At 44.4% G+C, this 23,159-nt stretch overlaps 1 protein-coding gene and 1 long non-coding RNA gene across 2 annotated transcripts in view; one reads left to right on the forward strand and one right to left on the reverse strand.

Annotated features, from left to right (window-relative positions):
* LOC144722905 (toll-like receptor 7) overlaps window positions 1-10,055 on the reverse strand; it is a 34,615-nt gene extending 24,560 nt beyond the window's left edge. The window contains exons 1-2 of the mRNA XM_078601320.1: window positions 9,997-10,055; window positions 7,108-7,402 (exon numbers count right to left, since the gene is read on the reverse strand). Of these exons, the coding sequence (XP_078457446.1) occupies window positions 7,108-7,401 (294 nt within the window). The 5' untranslated portion in view covers window position 7,402; window positions 9,997-10,055. The remainder of the gene's footprint in view (window positions 1-7,107; window positions 7,403-9,996) is intronic.
* Window positions 4,920-23,159, forward strand: part of LOC144722907 (uncharacterized) — a 62,411-nt gene continuing 44,171 nt past the window's right edge. Inside the window, exons 1-2 of the long non-coding RNA XR_013586110.1 lie at window positions 4,920-6,079; window positions 7,284-7,389. This is a non-coding gene — a long non-coding RNA (uncharacterized LOC144722907). The remainder of the gene's footprint in view (window positions 6,080-7,283; window positions 7,390-23,159) is intronic.

Genomic DNA, 23,159 nt, shown 5'->3' on the forward strand with positions numbered 1-23,159 from the left:
AGATTTGTCGCGGGGTTCGCGTCTGTAGCTAAACCTCTCCACGCCCTGACAGCAAAGGGCCAACATTTTAATTGGGGGTAGGAGGAGGAGGCTGCGTTCTGCTCTATTCGTGATGGGCTGGTTAACGCCCCTCCCCTGCATTATCCCGACTTTTCGTTGCCGTTCATTTTGAACACGGACGCCAGTAATACCGGCATTGGTGCGGTGTTATCCCAAGTAATAAATGGCGTGGAGCACATGGTTGCGTATGGCAGCAGGGTGCTGTTTCCGGCTGAGCAGCGGTACTGCGTAACGTGCCAGGAACTGTTGGCCATTGTGGTTTTTGTGCAACAATATCGGCCATACTTTTACGGGCGACACTTTGAGGTGCGCTCCGATCACGCGGCGTTCCAGTACGCGCTGTGTGTGGACCAGTCCTCCAGTCAATTGTCACGCTGGCTCGAAATCCTGCAGGATTTTTAATTCAATGTCACATATCGTAAGGGTTCTCGGTATATGAACACCGATGCCCTATCGCGATTGCCAGCGCCCAGAGAGTGCGCTTGTTTTTCTCGTTCAAAGACTCGATTCGCGTGATCCCCGCGCATTGCACACTCCCACACCGTCAAGAGCTGTCGCACTCGCGTGAGTCATGGCGAGTATTTGGCTGATCCTGCTCGCCATCGAGCTCACAGGTGTTGTTACACATTGTGGGTAAGAGATTTTGATTGTGGGGATCTCATTCCGTGCGATTATTGTGTTGTTTGTTCGTTTTTTTTCTTTTTTTCGTATTTATATTGTACAGTTGGGTTGGGTAATTTATTGCGTTGTTTTGTTTGTTGGAGCACACTTGTTGTTATGTTCTGTATATTTGTACGTCGGTTGCTTCCTTGGGGGAGAGTTGGCAGCCAGACGGCTGGAAGCTACGGGGGGGGGGGGGGGTGGTAATGTAGTGACTGTGATTGTCACTGTGTGGTGCCGGGCTTACGAAGCCACGGTGGATAATGTGTTAACATTATGTGTAGCCTGCTTACGGGGTGTAGTACCAGCCCTAGCGGGGCTTGGGTGAGCGCTGGTCAGCGTGGAGGCACCGCGAGCAATGTGCGGTGTGGGCTCCCAGTGAGGGAGCGAGAGGGAGAGTCAGCCAGCCAGGGTTACGTTGGGGCATGATACGCTGGTTGACCTGCTGACACATGACCGGATATTGGAGGGGCGCCACTGGTGGACAGGGGCTGCTGGGCGGTCATGTGGTCTAAAAGAGCTCTCGGGAGCCTTCGAGAAAGAGCTCAAGAGATCTGGAAGGTGGGCGGGGCGAAGGGCGGAGCCAGCCTTAGCCCAGGGGGATATAACGGGGGCCCCGTGAGGAGCTCGGGGTTCTTCGTGTGCTGGTGTGAAGAAGATCGACGTCGCGGAGACGAAGCCTCTAGCCACGTGGTCCGGGCCCCAGCTTGTGGTCCGGGCCAGGATAGCGAACCATGTCTACTTCTGCCGTAGCGTGGTTAGATGGGCATCCGATACCCGAGTGTAGATTGTGTGATGTTAGGTTGAAGTTGCTTAATTAATAGTGTTGCTCCCAAGACAACGTCTGCGACTCAGTTGGACTCACTACACAAGTACAAGGAAGGTAAACAAATCAACCAAACACATCTGCATTAAAAAGTAGTTTTGTGCTTATGTTTACATTCAGGGATTGCCAGAAGGTGCCAAAAGGCAAACACATCAAAGACAATGCACTATCAGGACATTGAGAGCTCGGGGTAAGCAGCTACAATGTTTTGAGCTCTCAATGTCCTGATAGTTCATTTTCTTTGTGTTGTTCGCCTTTTGGTGAACAACACAAAGACAATGAACTATCAGGCCTTTGGCGAACAACACAAATACATGATAATTGTTTTTTTACCCTTCTATCTAGCAACAAAACTGACACTTTTTTTTACAAGGAGTCATGTTTGCATTGACCACAATACCTGCAGTCATAATGCAAACACAAAACATAACTCTGATAATGTATGCACTGTCCTTGAAGTTGATTGGTCCACACCCGAGGCAGCTTTCCTTAGAGCCTGGTCTCACATGGGTTGGACCAGATGACGCCAAAAGGCACACAACTCAGACAATGCACCATCAGAGTATGAGAGCTCGGGGTAAGCATTTACACCATTGGAACCTCATTTGCCAGTAAAAAATATGATAATTGGGTTTTTACCCTTATATCTGGAAACAAAACTGACACCTTTTTTACAAGGAGTCATGTTTGCATAGACCACAATACCTGCAGTTAAAACGCAAACAAAAACATAACTCTGATAATGTATGCACTGTCCTTGAAGTTGATTGGTCCACACCTGAGACAGCTTTCCTTAGAGCCTAGTCTCACATGGGTTGGACCAGATGACATACATTATCAACCCATGTGAGACTAGGCTCTAAGGAAAGCTGTCTCAGGTGTGGACCAATCAACTTCAAGGACAGTGCATACATTATCAGAGTTATGTTTTTGTTTGCATTATGACTGCAGGTATTGTGGTCTATGCAAACATGACTCCTTGTAAAAAAGGTGTCAGTTTTGTTTCCAGATAGAAGGGTAAAAAACCAATTATCATTTTTTACTGGCATAATGCAAACAAAAAAACATAACTCTGATAATGTATGTCATCTGGTCCAACCCATGTGAGACTAGGCTCTAAGGAAAGCTGTCTCGGGTGTGGATCAATCAACTTCAAGGACAGTGCATACATTATCAGAATTATGTTTTTTGCTTGCATTATGACTGCAGGTATTGTGGTCTATGCAAACATGACTCCTTGTAAAAAAGGTGTCAGTTTTGTTTCCAGATAGAAGGGTAAAAAACCAATTATCATATTTTTTACTGGCAAATGAGGTTCCAATGGTGTAAATTCTTACCCCGAGCTCTCATACTCTGATGGTGCATTGTCTTTGAGTTGTGTGCCTTTTGGCGTCATCTGGTCCAACCCATGTGAGACCAGGCTCTAAGGAAAGCTGTCTCGGATGTGGACCAATCAACTTCAAGGACAGTGCATACATTATCAGAGTTATGTTTTTTTGTTTGAATTATGACTGCAGGTATTGTGGTCTATGCAAACATGACTCCTTGTAAAAAGGTGTCAGTTTTGTTGCTAGATAGAAGGATAAAAAACTAATTATCATAGTTTTACTGGCAAATGAGGTTCCAATGGTGTAAATGCTTACCCTGAGCTCTCATACTCTGATGGTGCATTGTCTTTGAGTTGTGTGCCTTTTGGCGTCATCTGGTCCAACCCATGTGAGACCAGGCTCTAAGGAAAGCTGTCTCGGATGTGGACCAATCAACTTCAAGGACAGTGCATACATTATCAGAGTTATGTTTTTTGTTTGCATTATGACTGCAGGTATTGTGGTCTATGCAAACATGACTCCTTGTAAAAAAGGTGTCAGTTTTGTTTCCAGATAGAAGGGTAAAAAACCAATTATCATATTTTTTACTGGCAAATGAGGTTCCAATGGTGTTAATTCTTACCCCAAGCTCTCATACTCTGATGGTGCATTGTCTTTGAGTTGTGCGCCTTTTGGCGTCATCTGGTCCAACCCATGTGAGACCAGGCTCTAAGGAAAGCTGTCTCGGATGTGGGCCAATCAACTTCAAGGACAGTGCATACATTATCAGAGTTATGTGTTTGTTTGCATTATGACTGCAGGTATTGTGGTCTATGCAAACATGACTCCTTGTAAAAAAAAAAGGTGTCAGTTTTGTTGCCAGATAGAAGGGTAAAAAAACAATTATCATATTTTTTACTGGCAAATGAGGTTCCAATGGTGTAAACACAAAGACAATATAAGACCAGAGCATGTTTTTTTGTTTGCATATTCACCACAAGTATATGTGTTTAATGCAGACATGATTCCTTGCAAAAGGTTTCTGTTTGGTGTTTTTAACATCATAACACCTATTTTATTGCTAGAAAGGCAATGGAGATCCCATGATAACACAACACTTTCACAGCTTGTATTCACAGTATATTTTTAATGGATCTCATAGAGAACACTTGAAATACACTGTAAATAATGAAAGTGGCATGTCTGCTTGTAATTAAGATTGTTGTATATAAAGGCCTTTTTCAAAAATTTATATTAAAAATAATACTGCCAATATATATTTTAAAATAATAATAAAAAACACCCTCCCACAAGCACCAAGCATCTGGAGGTCGTAAAAGGCCATTAAATAACAAACTCCGGGGCAAAGGAAGGTTAACAACTATCTGCAAAATCTCCAGATTGTCAAAGGACCGTATGACATGACCTCCCCGGACGTTTTGGACAGTTCACAAACAAATCTCCAAAGCACATAGCAGAGACAAACGGACATTACAACTGGCGCTTTATTTAACGGTAAAAGTTTGAAACTCAGTAAAAAGAACAAATCGACGTTATAGACTGCAGTCTATATTAGTGGCTTTATTATTACTTATTTTATTTCACCCTTATTCAACTCATATTGTTTTGTATTGCATCTTGCTATCCATGTAACTTCACCAAGAGAGCCAAGGAATGTGAATTCTGGCAGTCAAGAAAGTGAGGGCTTGGTTATATCTCCAACCTCGGGATATCAAAATATAACTCTAAAATAAAACACCGATCCCTGGTGACACAGACTTACAACAAAGCTTGGCAAACCCTTGGAATAAGGGTGGTAACAACGAGGGGCATTACATATAAACCAAATAATAACCACGTGATATTTGACTGGGAGTAACTAATAAGAGATACAAAAATAGGTCCAACACACAAGACTAGATAATATGTATTCCATGAAATCAGAGCCTCCCCGGCCACCTTTGTCTTCCAACAATTTAACACAAACACATGGTAGCCATAAAATACGTATGAAGGGTGTCTGGCCTCGAGATAACAAACACTATGAAGAGGGGGGGGAGAATGAAAACAAAAAGGGGGCAGCCAGGCCGCTGCGGCCACGGGAGGAGAACGAGACAGAGAGCATCTGTTTTTTTTTCGCAAGAGACGCGCAAAGAGGGGAGAGAATTTCACATTTAAGCATGGACAGAGATCATGCAATTCAGTCTTGCAAAGGGGCAGGCTCCGGGGCATGGCCTCGAGATCAACCATGGGTGTCGTGTCTCGTAGAGAGAAGGGACAATGTGTTGTTAAGAGCTGAGTTCGGCATGAACCGACAGAGTATCGCTGAAAGTTTTATTCTATATTTATCCTGATGTTTTGAGTTGCTTGCAGAATCGGGGATTGTGATAAGTTGTACAGTACTAAGCTATCAGAGTTGTGTAAGAGGTGTGCTAATACAATTTACAAGTTTTTAGAGTGAGTGATCCAGCCAGCGACGAGCAGCTTACAGCAAGAGCCCTCTTGGAAGAAGGCGAAGAGCACGAAATTTGAGCAACGACAAGGCGAAGCCCTGAAGTAAGGGCGGAAAGCAGTGGAAAGAGCCTGAGCCAGCGCAGCCCTGAAGTGAGGGCGGGAGAGACACCAGCGGGTGCCCGTGTGAATCTGGTAGCTGCACGCCAAGGGTAAAAGCAAGGAGAGAGAAAGGAGAGAGAACAGAGCAGTGGAAAGAGCCTGAACCAGCGCAGCCCTGAAGTGAGGGCGGGAGAGGCACCAGCGGTGCCCGTGTGAAGCTGGCAGCTGCACGATAAAGGAGAGAGCACGGAGGAAGCAAGGAGAGAGAACGGAGCAGTGGAAAGAGCCCGAGCCAGCGCAGCCCTGAAGTAAGGGCGGGTGTCCGTGTGAAGCTGGCAGCTGCACGATCAAGGAGAGAGCACGGAGCAGGGGAAAGAGCCTGACCAGCCGCCCGTGAGCAGGAGTGTCAGCGCCAGCGAGAGCGCCGTGGGTTCGACCCACACACACACCGACAAGCACCAGCTGGGAACCAAGACAAGAGTGAGGAACGGTGACCAGCGGTGAGCTGCGCGTGCTATCTGACGACGGAATCATCGCGCACCGTCGACGGCGAGCATCGCGCCAACTCAACCAGCAGTGGAGAGCTGCAACGCCAAGAGGAATGGCGCAGGCAAGAGCGCCGTGTGTTTAATACACACACACGCCGTCCCACCGGCCCTGCTGGGAACCCGAGGTATTTTCAGCACAAGGAACGCCATACCGCGTAAGCTGCCAAGTCAACAAGTGGCAAAAAAGACACACGCACACAACACGCATATCGGGACTAATAAAATTGTTCCAAAAAGTTATCTTTGTGTTTCAAGAAGGGTTGCCATTCCAAGGTGGTGCGTTAAATATCAACTAATCGTGAAAAGCATTGCTGCCCGTTGAGTTACATGAATACGATTGTTAGAAGTATTTTAGTCATTCGTTTTTGTTAATTGCATAATCTTGCCAATTAATTGATAACTACTCTTTCTTTAGGAACAGGTCCCTTCATTACTGTTTGTATAAATATTGTTACATTCATTTTAAGGACTTTTTCCTATCGCCGCGTATGCTCGCGTTACTCTGAGGAATTTATTGATTGTTCTGTTACCCAGTTTAACAAACGTAATCATTGAGGGTTAAATGTACGGATCAATGAGGATAACATCTCCAGGAGTACTGTGTTGACAATTCCAAGCATAAGAGTTCGCATATTAGAATGCCATGTTTTTTTTATTAGAAATTTAAATTGCTTAACCCAGAAGTGTCTGAGTGGTGCCTTCCTAAGTTCATGCATAATAATCTTAATTATAAGAACCTGACATAAACACACTAAGACATAATCAGTAAATGTTAAAGCAAGAATAATTGTATTATCCCGATTGATAATACGACCCTAGACAACGAAGCCGAGCTTAATTTAGCATAATTACATCACACTTGCCTAACTCCATACAATTCATTGTATTATCCCGATTGATAATGCAGCCCTAGGCAACGAAGCCGAGCCTAATTATCGTAACTGCATACATATAAATAATCACATACATTCGCATAACTTAATACAATTGCACATCCATATTTGGCATAAATTATGTACATAATTACATACATTTATGTAATTTCGAATCATTATGCATTTTTCCATTTTTATTTAATTTGTATTATTTTTTATACATTTTCAAGACCCGACATATACAACAAGATGCATGTTAATGTTATAAAATACTGTACCTTACAGTCGAAAAAACTTTCTCGTTTAACCAGCTTGATATTATTGTCACTTAAGATTAATATTGTGGTGTTTGCTGGGATGTTCTTTGGCACGTTATACAAATTTCTATTGTTGCAGGAGAGTTTAATGTCCGCATCGGATGTGTTTGTTTTCTGGGACACTTTGACCTCACAAGGCAGAGTGCTGGGCCACCAGCGACGAATCTCTGGGTGCTTTCCAGCAGTGGGCACACCATTCAGAAGACACAAGAAGAAAATTAACTTCATGTCTCTCCACTTCAGGTCAGTCTTCATTCTGTTCAAAGGGAATTTGCGAGATATATTACGGGTACGTCCCCCAGCTGAAAACGTGTTTTGTATTATTAGAGCTTAGGCTTGTCAGACAATGTACTTGCCAATGGCTCAGTGATATGATAATGTGTCAGTGGCGAATATGGTTACTTTGCAGCTGTGCCTATCCCTTGCTCCCGGCCTGTCATTCGGTTGACGTGTCCTTACAGTATTCACTGTGCAACAGCGGTGTCTGACAGATATAACGTATGGATGGAATGGTTATTGTGACTTGGGTAACATTGGCTGTGTTGCGAACTGTCGCACGAAGGCACACTCACGATGCCTGGGTCAATTTCTCAAACATATGGATAAGATGAGACGTGTCCACACTCCTTGCACAACCACCTCTGTAACTACGTCTACAGTAGGAGGCAACTGTTGACAAGAAAAACAGTGTTACATGCTCACCCTGACTGGAAATGTATGTTCGGGTAACTTTAATATTTTCTTAACTTCGATAATCTACCAACCCAACTCACTGCTCGTCCGTCTCTGCTTCACGCACTTTGCTCACCCTCCCGCCACTCACCACTTAGCCCCACCTGTCTTCTAGAAGTTTCTCAATCCAACTGAACCTACCCTTCCCCCCATGCTCTTGCGTGACTCCTTTGACCTCACTTTTAACACCTTATTTACTGCCCTATCTCAAATTCCACCTGCGCTTTACTTAAACCAATCTTCCCACCCTCTCTTCCACCTTGCTATTGCTTTTCCCACGCTCCGTTCCATACGCTCCCCCTCAACATAATAACATCCACATCGTCTCTCCCCCCCTCCCATAAACACACAGCCCTCACATGTCTTCCCAGTGATAACCAACAGCTGCTCATAAAAAAAACCATGTAAGAACCCCCTGATTTTTATCCCCAGCAAATTTGACTGACTGTCGTGGCACATGCCGACAATCCATAGACTGAAAAATAAGAATTGGGTTTTACACTTTCTGGCAAAAAAACAGGTGTTAAGATGTTAAAACACCAGATAACCTTTTGCAAGGCAATGCATATATTATCACAGCATGTTGTTTGCATGTTTTGAGAGCTCGGGGTGAGCAGCTACAATGTCTTGAGCTCTCAATGTCCTGATAGTGCATTGTGTTTGTGCTGTTCGCCTTTTGGCGTCCTCTGGTCTAACACTGTTTGAGACTAGGCTCTAAAGAAAGTTGTCTCTAGTGTGGACCAATCAGTTTCAAAGACAATACATATACTACCAGAGCATGTATTTTGTTTGCATGTTCACCACAAGTATATGTGGTTAATGCAGACATGATTCCTTGCAAAAGGTTTCTGTTTGGCGTTTTTAACATCTTTACACCTGTTTTATTGCCAGAAAGAGTAAAACCTATTCTTATAGTATGACTGGCAAGGGAGATCCCATGATGACACAACACTTTCATTGACTGCATTCACATTCTTTTTAATGGACCTCACAGTCAATTCGTTTATACCAAAATGTCGCTTACCACAGACGCACTGACAAATATCTAGTTTCACACTTTTTTCACTTAAACTCATCACTTCTGCTTTTTTTTCAGCAGACACACTTTCCACTCATTGGGCGCTTGATAACCATGATTAAGGGCAGTTAACAAGCAAGTACGTAAACATAAAAAAATGCACAATAGCGAGTTCAGAGCAGGATCACTGCGGGACTAAGTGGACAGCTGAGAGGGTTTTCTTAATCTTATCAGACAGTTTCAAATGTAACAACATTCTGCGCGCACCTCCCAGGTGTCGGTGGTCCCGCACTACGTAAACTCGCGAATATGCAAAATTCGCCAATCCAGAACTCGCACATAGCGATGATTTCTGTATATTACACCCATTGGGGAGAACCACTAAATTGGTGCCATATAATGAGGCCAGTAGCTGGCAGCATAAAAGAGTGTTTCTAACCTATCGGTTTATAAGTGCACAGTATGTGTGTTTTACGTGTGTATTGTGGTTTCCACCCACATGCAACATTTTCTAAATAGGAATTAGTCAAGTAGTTTACCCATTTATTCCTTGAAATGGAGACTTCAGGTCTCAGTGGCCCCTAGGTTTCAGTAAATAATCCATTTACATGTAGGGTTGACACCTTATCCACAGACCACATATTTCTTATCTCAGGTCTATCAAAACGTTTCTAGTAAGTTCAACACAATATCTTCGAGTCATGGTAGAACTATATTGATTTCACGCAAACACAGATGGCAATGCTTAATTAGATGCAAATTCAGACTTATGACTAAGAGCATTGAGATTCGGTAAGGATTTATTGGGCACCTCCGAGTAGCATGGTTGGCTACGTCTGGTGCGAAAGCAGTTAATCATACATACACAACGTTGTTTTATTGCATGAAAGTATTTTTTGACAAATCATGTATTAATATCAATGAAAGGGACGTACTGACTATCTTTAACATGGCATTCGACAATCCATTGTATAACGGAGTGGTTGGAAATTTGAGGCCTAGAAAATGCAATAGTAACATGTCATGCTTATATGTGGTTCACGGTATAACAACACGTCGTAACATTGTTTTCAGGTGAAATAGAAAATGCGTTTGCATACCTTGATCAGAAATATAGATTCTTCCACAGCACAACTGATGCAATGAGCAGGAAGTGTGTGCAGGGTAACTGATATATATACCAGTCTCGAAAATGAGGAAGTGCAGTAGTTTTGCTGAACGTTATTTTATTGTATTTAACAATTATTAAACGGTGCTTTTGCACATGCACGGCACTGTTTCATTGCACTGCTGGATGAGGATCGTGTTTTTTTTTACTGTACTTCACCATGATGGTTAGTGCAGGTTGTTGAAGGTGAGGGCATAGACAAGGGAGCCCTGATTTTGCTGTAATGCACTGTTGTCCACCACATAGCACAGCTATGCTATTAACTTTACAACATGAGTAATTGCTGTCGTTCCTGTTTTTTTGTGGTGGCGTGTTTTGTTTAGCTGCGGGAATCTATACTGTACCTTCATATACAGTAGTCATTCAATGATTTGGAACGTGATTTAGGCAGTAGTTGGAACGTGCTTTAGGCACGTTCCAACTACTGTACCATCTGATTATAATGTATTCCAAGCGTGATGGTGCCGATACACGCAATGGCAGTTAATCAGAGAAAGCTCCGCTAATCTTGTTGCACATGTAACGACAACAATTAATGTATGTAATAATTTGTATTATTGCTCACTCATTTGATTGGGTAGCGTAGCGGTTAGAGTGCGCAGTTTGCACTTGGAGAGTCACGCTTTCAAATCCTGGTCAGGAGTTAGCTCCTTATACTTCTAGGGGCCAATAAAAGGAGTTACGACTTTGTGGGAAGCCAACGGGTGGTTGCTATGTCCTCACCCTTCCCTTGTATATTGACCCCACTGGCTGTGAGCGGGAGGTTCCAGGCCAAACCTGATTGAGCTCCAACTACCGTATTTTCCCGCATATAGCCGCATACGCATATAACCCGCAGACGCATATACGCCGCAAAATAGCGTTTTGTGTAAAACAAAAATTCTGATAGCCCGCACCTCCATATACCCCGCGTGCATTCATATATTTAACGTCGTTACCGCAGCTTAATTCCATCATTAATATGAAGTTTACATTTGTAATACATTCCACTATCAATTGTTAACATTAAAATCATAACGTGCACAAAGAAAACAAACTAACCGGAAACGAGTGAACTTAAAACAGTAATAAGTAACAAAAGTAAATATCGAATAAATAAGTAACACATAACTGGTAGATAAGTACAGTTTTAGCACTGGTAGATTGCGCTCTGCGCAGATAATAGCGGAACTACGGTAACTCCGTCGCCTCGCCCCCAACCCCCCCACCCCCCTAACCCCCCACCCCCCAATCCCCCACCCCCCAAACCCACCCCCCAACCCCCCAACCCCCCCACCCCCCAACCCCCACCTCTCTCTCCTTCCAGCTCTCCCGTCGTCGGTTAACAGTGCGCGCACTTCAAACATTGTCGTTTAATTGCATAAACAATTCATTTAAAACGTGATAACGTGCAATTTTAGTGTGAGTGGTTTATTCAGCAGTGCTTTAGTCAAAGGTAAGTGTTGCATAGTGGATCGTCCTATCATGAAAATTTTTAACGAGTTATGACATGTCACACGTGTAAAATATTTTTGGGATAGCCCGCACCTCCATATACCCCGCAGGGTCTTGTTTTGTTTGTAAAAGTGGTATACCCCACGGGTTATATGCGGGAAAATACTGTAACTATTGTCATGGCATGGAAACCAGCTTTTCCCATACCATGGAGGTTTTTTCAGCCAATATTCATAATTCATTTTTGGCCACGTCGTGATACCACCTGTTTAAGACACCAGATCAGGTGACACGGTTATTCTGACTTTCCAGGTTTCATGAGCTGGGGATGCTGTGCGTGGTTTCAAGCTAAACGTCGCATTTAATTGTTAATTTCGTTGTGAGATTTTTCCTTCCATTCACTTTTGAACTAATCAATAATAATTGGTGTTTAATGCTTGTGTAATGTAGTAACTCGGCGGGAGACGACTTCACGGGTAACACACTCTTTATTTTATCAAACTCGTTCACAGGTGACTAACACCTACTTTGTATCTCGGGTGACAAACACCCACTTAGTATCTCGGGTGACAACCACCCACTTAGCTACTTGGCGACTAACGCCCACTGAGCTACTCGGATGACCAACATCCACTTAGTACTTCGGGTGACAAACACCCACTTAGCTACTCGGCGACTAACGCCACTGAGCTACTCGGATGACCAACATCCACTTAGCTACTCGGCGACTAACGCCACTGAGCTACTCGGGACACTCCCTGCCCGGGGTATCCGTCTCGACTGTGGGTCCCCAGCCCGACCCACGGGGGCGTCGGACCCCGGGTCCCACAGCCTCGCCTCCGAGCCACACAGGGCCCCGGTCCCCACAAGGACGGCGGGACTAGGGGTCTCGGGGCACTAGGTCTTCAGCTCCGTCTTCGGGTCTTCAACTGGGTAACTCTCCCCGAGTGCTCCCGCGCGTCCCCCTTTATACCCCACCTGCGGACGTCGCTGCGAGCACCCACTTATTCGACCAATCGCCGGGCGCTGGCTACGATCCTCTTTTCCCACATCTCATCGTGCCTCACCACCCACGCCGCGCCGCCCCGTCATCTGTCACTCCCGGCGCGCGCGTCCACACCACGCCCACAACGCGTGCCCAACCCCGCACCCCGCGCCGCCCCGTGATCCATCACTGTCACAGTCGGCGCACGTCAATACCACCACTACACTTGCACACACGGCAGTTTGATTTATTTGGCTATAACGGGTGTTTGAGGGGTTAAACGACGAAATCTGGCCAGCTCATTGTGGTTTCACGACAAATCTTGTATTGTTTTCTTATGCATTTACTACTGCTCAAATGCTGATCGTTTCGTAATTTTTTTCTACCAACATATTACCATTTGTAATGCAATTACATTCATACCATTACCCATCTCTAAAGGTAAAGTTAAGTAAAACAAATGTATAACTTTATTTTCTGCAATGTCAAATTATGACATGGAAATTACGATCTGGAAAGCGACTTGTGAGCTTTGAAACACGTAATTTCCCTGCTGTTCCCACGCCTTCCCCTTTTTCACAAAACGAGTACTCTACATATGTCACAACTCAAGTAGGAAATGAGACTTCCTGAGGTAATACAAACTGTTCAACATATTCATTGTATTACATTTAGAGATCAAATAAGAGGGTTATGTTGTATATGTTGGGTGTGAAAATTTTGATGTGTTGTATGCGTGCGTGGGTGAAATTATTATGTTGTATATGTGGGTTATGAATATTCAGTGAAAATAATAATAATCAATCGAAATTTGGCCAAAGGTGTAATTATCCGGAAATACTTTAATCCATGTAATTACGCACATTTAATTATGCCAATTCGAGAGGTAATTGTAGTAATTATGCGAGTGGGTGTAATTATGATAATGCAAGTCGTTATGATAACCAGACCCCGCCTCGGTGACGAGGGTGGGTTATCGATCGGAATAAGGCAATTAATCGTATGCAGTTATGCAGGTGTGGTGTAAGTATACAAGATTAACTTAGATTAACTCGGCCTCGTTGTCTAGGTTCGTCTCATTCTCGCTTATTTAGGTCCCCGGTTCGCCCCGTTATCGCTTTAACATTTACTGAGTATGTGTTAGTGTGTTTATTAAGGTCACCAAGTTCAGATCTCAACGCAGAAGCAGATCTTATGCATAGTTCAGGAAAGAATCACACAACCACTTCTGTATTAATCAATTTATTACTAATTCAACCTCAACTATGATATAGTATGCGAACTCTCAATCCCGGAACGTCAACACGGCATCAATACAGTATCATCAATGATTGTCTGATTTCACTTGACAACGGCACATGGATCCCGCGTAACGCGATGGTTGTTAGTGAGAGAGAGAGTCGTTAAAACGTGCAAATACTATGCTAAGAAAACCTTAACGTTAATGAATGAAAGATGCTTGAAAGATTATACGGCGATAAAACACAATCAAAACAGTTATTATTCTTAAAGGCACCAATCTCAACAGATACATCGCAGGTTATCTGACAACAGAGTGGCTCGGCGGAAGGAGGTGCCAAGAATCAATTCGTATTGATGGATCTGTTGGGAATTTATGCGATTAAGAGTACAGTCCACTAAATATTAAAGATAAAAATTACGAATACTCTTATAAATGACGGATGGCCATCACTCGGTCTCGAGTTTTTCTTCACAGCCACGGATGGCTTATGGGTTCGAGTGGGTTTGAGTGGTAAGAGTTGTCTTCAATAGTCAGTGTTTGGAGTCGGTTCTTTATGTCAAACAAACGCCTGGTGGTCGTGTGGTGAGGGGGCGGTGCGCGTCATACGTATTAGTCGCTCCTCTGTCGCCGTGGGGAATTGGTTGGATGCCTGTTGATACGCTGTCGTAGTTCGGAACCCGGTCGGTAGGTGGCGCCCGCAGCTCGCTCGCAGCGCACCGTCGTCCTCTCGTCGCCAGACCGCGACCCTGGCTGCCAGCAGGGGCCTCTGACGCGGCAGGTTGAGCTGTCAAGCGGGTCTTGCCCGCCTGCAGAGGAGACGGGGAGCCGCTCGAGTCGAGCCCCGAGAGCCGGCTGAACTCGGCTGAGTCCCAGAAGCTGAAGAGTCGAGCCGACCCGTTAGTCACAGCTCGCCCTTGAGTCGACCCACTCGGTCGAGCTGAAGATGAGTCGAGCCGACCCGCTCGGTCGAGCTCGCTCCGGAGCCGACCCGCTGGTCGAACTCGTGATGAGTTGACTCCCCTGGTCGAACTGGTTTCCAATGCTCAGAGTCCTTTCTTTTATGCCGAAAAATCCCTTTTGGTCCTGCCCACAAGGCGGGGTTTCTTTTGATTTACTGTGTCAGGATCTGTCCGTGTGTATGTGTGTTCATGTGTGTGTCCGTACGTCCGTGTCCTTGTGTGCATCACCCACGGCATTTTCCGTTGTCATACTCCCTCCATAAAATCCATGAGCAAACAATCAGATGTTACAAATTGCCTCGAAGTCGTCTCTCTGTCTGGGTGCGATATTATCTCTTGTTTGGCCTTCTTCATGAACCAAAACACAGACGTTACAAATCGTCTCATAGGCACCTCTGTCCGTGTTGCACGACCTGGAGGGAGGGGCACACTCCCTCCGATCCTCACAGCACACAAAGACATGGTTAAAAGTTTTAAATTAACATTTGTCCCTTACCATTTCCCAGTTATGATTCTGTATGTAGCCTAAGGTGTGTCGTTTCCCATCGTGGTGCTTGACTCAAGTGGAGGTGCCTCCCCGAGCACATACACACTCCCATCCCGCGCTGCGGGGATACAAAGACGGCCGGGATCTCCCTTTCTCTCCGACCCTGGGTTTAGCATCGCTCTTTTATTATGTATTTTATTTCGACCTGGTGGTGATTTATCCCGCTATCCTGGCTTTTCATAAGTTTTACTTTTGTCTTTCATGCATAGGCTTATTATTATTAATTTATTTCCGATATCTTAGGTTAAGGGGTAAGTTTCTTGATCCTAGGAATTCGTATTCCTTGGTGTCTGCATGGTTATATAAGCGGAATATAGTTGACGGTGAATAGCGTTAACATTGATGTTATGTACGATATTATGTATTGTGATGTCATTAACTTAACTTGTTGGTCAGGCTTCACTGACATGAAGTTGCATTTCATAGCCTCGCAGGTTTTTGCCTCACTCTGTCTCTGCTCGCCGTTGTTGTTGCTGTCCAGCTGACGCCGTTAACTCAAGGCCTCATTAATTTCCGTCACTCCTTGTAGGTGAGGGCGGTTGAACCTTGGAGTCAGTTCTGGTTTTTGTCTGCTTGCTTTTTCTGATGTCCCCTGACCCCGGGAGTTATCATTCCTACTTTTATGGCCTGTCGAAGCCCGACTTGCTGTTGCTGGCTGGTGTGTTGTTCCCGGCTTTTTGCTTACGTTTGCAGTTCGCCGTGCTCTTAATTTCCTTCCCTCTTCAACCTTATATCGACTATTCGCTCCTGTCTGGGTGCGATTCAATTTTGACTTAGGAAGGTTCTGATTGTCATATGCTTTGGGTCGAGTTGTATTTTAAAGTATGGAAATAACATTTCATATTGACTTAATGATGGTGATGGTTCAGTAGGCGTAACTTGTGGCCTGGTTTAATTGGAGTGGGTGTGAATATCAATAACTTTAGCCTACCCTGTTGTTAAATTCTGACTTTAACGTTACTTTAATAGCAATACAGAATAATTGAGCTTTTCGACTTAACTAGGCGAACGCGAACTTTTGGTGACCTCCGCAGCCTTGTTATTCAGCTGAGTCTGCATCCTTGATATACAACGCTCTTATTCGTCTCACTGTGGTCATCCAACCTTCTGCTCTGGGAGTGTTATTCTTAATTTCAGGTCAAAGGCCCCCTCACGTTCAGACGCACAGGGTTGTTAATCAGCTCCCTCCCCTGTGCACCCAGCGTTGCTGACCCACTTCATTTGACCACTCACCCTGGATTTAATAATTTAATTCCTTAAAACCATGCAAGATGGTTGGCTTTTTGCCTTAATTATGTCTGGCTGACTCTCCCACTGTCTCTGCCGCCTGCACGGGTGACATATGCCCGTTCATCAGGCCCCCTCCTTCCTTGAAGCAAGGTTGCAAATTCTGTCATCCTAGCCCTCCTCCAGTTCATTACTTAACAACACCTGGTGTTTTGCAGTTTGCTGCTTTTTGGGGTGTTTTCATTCATTATATATCAATGATGATAATATATAAAAATATCAAGTTTGGAAGAAGGGTTAGGATACAACATGCCGCCCTTTTAAAAATGACCAGTGGTCAAATGGCCACGGGTTATTTTAAAAAAAAATCTGTATACCCTTCTTCCATCATGAACCATCGATTGTCCTCAAGTTTTGCTGCTATTTCCTTACAACGCGCGCGTACGTGTCACAACTTTACATGGTTATATGTGACAAGAGAGAGGAGGAAAAAAAAAATTCTAAAGGAAGGTAACACGATAAGGGAGGGAGAAATTATTCTATTGACTACGTGTTATAGGAGATATCGTTAAAAGATAGTTTCTACGGTTATTCTTGGGTGGCATCATCAGGCCTTGGCTCTATCCCTGCTAGCTTGGCAAGGTACGTTAGCAGGAGCGTGAGCAGGAGGGCTGCCATTCCCTGGAAAACATGTTACACATTATCGTAGTGTGATATGCCCATTAGTTTAGTTCCCCAGAGATTGGTGTTTTATTCTGAGTTAATTTTTATGTCCTAAGGTTAAGCGTTATTATGTTTCCACTTAAGCTTTCTGGAATTCGTACTCTTTAGTTTTTATTTTTATTTTTTTGGAAGGTCGTGTAGGTAGGAAACACATAATAATAAAAAAATTATTGTTTGTTGGTTAATTATCTTTGTTAAGTTTCTACTTTTCGGTACGGAAAACGTTAAGAAAACGCGAAGTTTCAACCGTTATTTATTCTGCCCTTATCTGTATCTCTAGATGTCTTGGGAGGCTAGTCCATACATCTTTTGTCCATTTGGATGTCCATGACCTCTTTGTGACTGAACTCTCAACACTTTAACCGCCCTCCATGTTTCATGGATTCCTGGTGTTCTTGTGAGGAGAAGTGAGTTGTTTTCATTAATTAATTAAAAAAAAGGTATATATATAAATTAAAAAAATTATTATATTTTTTTTGAATTGTTCTTAATTAAAAAAAAAAATAGACACAACAATCCGGCCGTTTGAAAATTATCATCAGGGGTCGATTTGGCCACTGGCGAATTTCCAAACCAAGTAAATGCCCCTTTTTTTGTGTTATGAATCTATAAGCCACCCTCACTCTCGGCGGTTATTTCTTACGACGCGCGCATATGTATCACAATCGTAACATGGTTACTTTTGAAATAAGCAAAAAAAAAATAAAACACCACGTTAAACATCGGTACTAATCCATAACGCATTCCTTCCAAAGCGCGCGCATGTATCACAATCTTAACAAGATTACATTTGAAATAAACAAAAAAAACCCACAAAACTTGAACATCGATATCACCAGTTACATGGTTCTCATCCCTCATAACTCCGACGGATATTAATTTTTTTGTTTTTGTTAAATCCTGGGAAACGCTATGTAGCGGTTTCGAACGCATTTTTGCGTTATTTCCCTCCTGTTACATCCTGGCAATCTTTTTACCAAGTTCTGAGTGTCTGGTTTACCACTTATCACTTTGATCATTCGATCACGGTTTTCCGGTTCGTTTTTGTAATTTCCCCTCTCACTCTCTCGCGTCGTGGGAGTGTGGGGTGTAAAATTGTGCTGCACATAATCGGAATTCGCGCACACAACCAACTTCTCTACTCCGTCATCACTGGCATTCGCTCTCTCTGCGATTACATGCACATTTGCCGAGTCAGTGTGTCGGTTTAATTATGTCCCTCGTAATGTTGCCCTCTTTGTTTTTACGAGTGTGTTGGATTCCAACACCATTCCCGATACGTCATGGACATTCGTCTCCATTTTAGCACTCCGATCCACATAAATTTTGGTTTCCCTTGGATATTTTCCATTCAAAGGCTCATGCCTGCGCTCCTCAGGGCGTGTCCCTGCTGTCGGTTTTTGTACTGTCCGATCACGCTTCAATGCAACCCTGTCCTTGTATTCGATCCGCGCGTCATTTACGGGAGTACTGTCCACGCCTTTGCCCGCCCTGTCACCTGCAGCCTGCCCGTATTTCTCATTGAGTTTCGGGTTTAATATCTCGGCGGGTGGGGCGCGCGTTGGCCGCTCGCTCGCGCTCACTGTGGGTCGTTCATCATGTCTTTGGACCGCATTCTGTGTCATTCCTCTATTCCCTCCTGGTATAGCCGGTGGAGGAATTGGTCGGAATTGGATCAATTGTGTTTGACCTCCCATCCTGCGATTCCTCTGAATGTTCGCATCCATACCTCCGCGGTCTGTGTAACCCCTTCCCGCTGGATGGTTATCTCGCCATCTCTGTGCGTAATTTGAACCTTGCGTGTGTCGTGGGATGGGGTGTTGATATGGTTCTGTTCTGAACCTCCCCCCCCTACGATTCTCCTGAATGTTCGGCTTTATGCCGCTCTCATTCTCGTGCCAACCTCTCTCCGGGTTATTTTGCCATGTGTGCGTGTTTGTTTGCTCCGTCCTGCATTGTGGGACTGCTCGGTGATTTTTATTCCTCTCTGAGAGGCTGGGTTCCTTATCCCTCTCCCTGTGTTCTGGATCCGAATTATGATTCTTAGCTCTGTATAACCATGCCATGTACGCCTTGCTCTCTATGCGGCGTAAGGATGCGGTTTCTGGATTCAAAACCATTCTTACCCTTTCGGTAATCTCTGGGCTCAAGGATTCAAAAAACATAATTTTAAACATTTTATCTCCTTCGTGGTATTGATTCACATCGCCTGCGTAATACGCTCTTTTAAATTGTACGAGGTAGTCACGTGGATCTTGGTCCATGCCCTGGGTCATCGATTTTACAGCATAAAACCCCTCAGTGAGTGTCGAATATTCTCCAAACTTCCGAATCACTGCCAGGCTCAGTTGTTTAAAATCATTTCTAACCTTGTGTGGTAGTGACTTTACCCATGTAATAGAATCTTTATTTAAGCTTCGTTTCAACAAACTCGCTTTTTCATCCCGTCTCATCAACCCTCTAATCATTGCCTCCTCTTCCACTGTCGCGATATGTGTGTGGATATCCATGGACTTATTGTGGGGGTCAAAATCGGGAATTCTGACTAGAGCCTTGTCCATCAATTTAAGGGTTTTACTGTTGAAAAAGTATTCCGAAAGTTGATCGCCGTCAGCGTCATCATCAAACAAGTTATCATCAGGCAATCTGTCACTTTTATCTGTTCTGTGTGGGGCGTGATTAAGCGGTGTGCATTTTCTGTGTGCGCGCCCAATGCCATGTCGCTCGTGTTGCCATTTCCCTTCAGTTTTTTTCTCTGCCCTTAGCGGAACACGTCCTGTCGACTTTACTTTAACATTTCGCTTCCCTCTACCTGTGAAGTTGTCAATCTCACATGTTTTTGTTTGCATATGTATCTCTCCATCCCTTCTCTCGAATGAGTGTGATTTAATGTTACTTCCATATTTATTCTGTGGATACACGTCTGTGAGTTTCGCTGGTGTCGCGAGCCCTGATTTCTCCTCCCTTACGATGGTGTGAGGACATTTTCCCTCGTTTATTAGAGACGATTTCTCTCCTGTTTCCTTTCCAAATTTTCCTTTATTCCACCATCCCTGACTGTATGCCTGTGTGAGGAGGAATGAGTCCTGTCCTGCCATCTCTGCAGCTTTTGCATCGTGTTCGCCTCTGTTACATTTTATCCAGTCAATTAGTTTCCCCCGAGGTGTGTTCGTGTTATCGATACCGCTCCCTCCCCATATGTCTCTCTGACTGTACTGCTTTGTAACAGATTGGTCGGTACGTTTTAATACGAGCTCCCCGTACCCCGTCACCCATTCAAAAATTATTCTTAATCCTATCATCTCAAGTGGCAGGAGTTACTTTGACATTCCTTTTCAGAGTACTTATACACAATTGTATCACAGGATGCGTCAGTTCAACTCGAGCAAATAATTTCAGCCCAGCTGTCTTTGTTATACTCTGCTACTCTGGTATTTCCCTTCAGAGCGCGTTTTGTTTGGTTTTACGCCCGTTTATAATCACAAGGCAACGTTAGTTCACAACACTTTGATTAACACAACAGTGATTCGTTCCTGAATTCATGCACAAACTGTCTGCGAGAAATCCCGGGCGACGCCCCCATTATGTTGTATATGTTGGGTGTGAAAATTTTGATGTGTTGTATGCGTGCGTGGGTGAAATTATTATGTTGTATATGTGGGTTATGAATATTCAGTGAAAATAATAATAATCAATCGAAATTTGGCCAAAGGTGTAATTATCCGGAAATACTTTAATCCATGTAATTACGCACATTTAATTATGCCAATTCGAGAGGTAATTGTAGTAATTATGCGAGTGGGTGTAATTATGATAATGCAAGTCGTTATGATAACCAGACCCCGCCTCGGTGACGAGGGTGGGTTATCGATCGGAATAAGGCAATTAATCGTATGCAGTTATGCAGGTGTGGTGTAAGTATACAAGATTAACTTAGATTAACTCGGCCTCGTTGTCTAGGTTCGTCTCATTCTCGCTTATTTAGGTCCCCGGTTCGCCCCGTTATCGCTTTAACATTTACTGAGTATGTGTTAGTGTGTTTATTAAGGTCACCAAGTTCAGATCTCAACGCAGAAGCAGATCTTATGCATAGTTCAGGAAAGAATCACACAACCACTTCTGTATTAATCAATTTATTACTAATTCAACCTCAACTATGATATAGTATGCGAACTCTCAATCCCGGAACGTCAACACGGCATCAATACAGTATCATCAATGATTGTCTGATTTCACTTGACAACGGCACATGGATCCCGCGTAACGCGATGGTTGTTAGTGAGAGAGAGAGTCGTTAAAACGTGCAAATACTATGCTAAGAAAACCTTAACGTTAATGAATGAAAGATGCTTGAAAGATTATACGGCGATAAAACACAATCAAAACAGTTATTATTCTTAAAGGCACCAATCTCAACAGATACATCGCAGGTTATCTGACAACAGAGTGGCTCGGCGGAAGGAGGTGCCAAGAATCAATTCGTATTGATGGATCTGTTGGGAATTTATGCGATTAAGAGTACAGTCCACTAAATATTAAAGATAAAAATTACGAATACTCTTATAAATGACGGATGGCCATCACTCGGTCTCGAGTTTTTCTTCACAGCCACGGATGGCTTATGGGTTCGAGTGGGTTTGAGTGGTAAGAGTTGTCTTCAATAGTCAGTGTTCGGAGTCGGTTCTTTATGTCAAACAAACGCCTGGTGGTCGTGTGGTGAGGGGGCGGTGCGCGTCATACGTATTAGTCGCTCCTCTGTCGCCGTGGGGAATTGGTTGGATGCCTGTTGATACGCTGTCGTAGTTCGGAACCCGGTCGGTAGGTGGCGCCCGCAGCTCGCTCGCAGCGCACCGTCGTCCTCTCGTCGCCAGACCGCGACCCTGGCTGCCAGCAGGGGCCTCTGACGCGGCAGGTTGAGCTGTCAAGCGGGTCTTGCCCGCCTGCAGAGGAGACGGGGAGCCGCTCGAGTCGAGCCCCGAGAGCCGGCTGAACTCGGCTGAGTCCCAGAAGCTGAAGAGTCGAGCCGACCCGTTAGTCACAGCTCGCCCTTGAGTCGACCCGCTCGGTCGAGCTGAAGATGAGTCGAGCCGACCCGCTCGGTCGAGCTCGCTCCGGAGCCGACCCGCTGGTCGAACTCGTGATGAGTTGACTCCCCTGGTCGAACTGGTTTCCAATGCTCAGAGTCCTTTCTTTTATGCCGAAAAATCCCTTTTGGTCCTGCCCACAAGGCGGGGTTTCTTTTGATTTACTGTGTCAGGATCTGTCCGTGTGTATGTGTGTTCATGTGTGTGTCCGTACGTCCGTGTCCTTGTGTGCATCACCCACGGCATTTTCCGTTGTCATACTCCCTCCATAAAATCCATGAGCAAACAATCAGATGTTACAAATTGCCTCGAAGTCGTCTCTCTGTCTGGGTGCGATATTATCTCTTGTTTGGCCTTCTTCATGAACCAAAACACAGACGTTACAAATCGTCTCATAGGCACCTCTGTCCGTGTTGCACGACCTGGAGGGAGGGGCACACTCCCTCCGATCCTCACAGCACACAAAGACATGGTTAAAAGTTTTAAATTAACATTTGTCCCTTACCATTTCCCAGTTATGATTCTGTATGTAGCCTAAGGTGTGTCGTTTCCCATCGTGGTGCTTGACTCAAGTGGAGGTGCCTCCCCGAGCACATACACACTCCCATCCCGCGCTGCGGGGATACAAAGACGGCCGGGATCTCCCTTTCTCTCCGACCCTGGGTTTAGCATCGCTCTTTTATTATGTATTTTATTTCGACCTGGTGGTGATTTATCCCGCTATCCTGGCTTTTCATAAGTTTTACTTTTGTCTTTCATGCATAGGCTTATTATTATTAATTTATTTCCGATATCTTAGGTTAAGGGGTAAGTTTCTTGATCCTAGGAATTCGTATTCCTTGGTGTCTGCATGGTTATATAAGCGGAATATAGTTGACGGTGAATAGCGTTAA

The sequence above is a fragment of the Lampetra planeri genome, chromosome 16 (assembly GCF_965212315.1).
Source record: "Lampetra planeri chromosome 16, kcLamPlan1.2.h2, whole genome shotgun sequence".
Classification (NCBI taxonomy): Eukaryota; Metazoa; Chordata; class Hyperoartia; order Petromyzontiformes; family Petromyzontidae; genus Lampetra; species Lampetra planeri.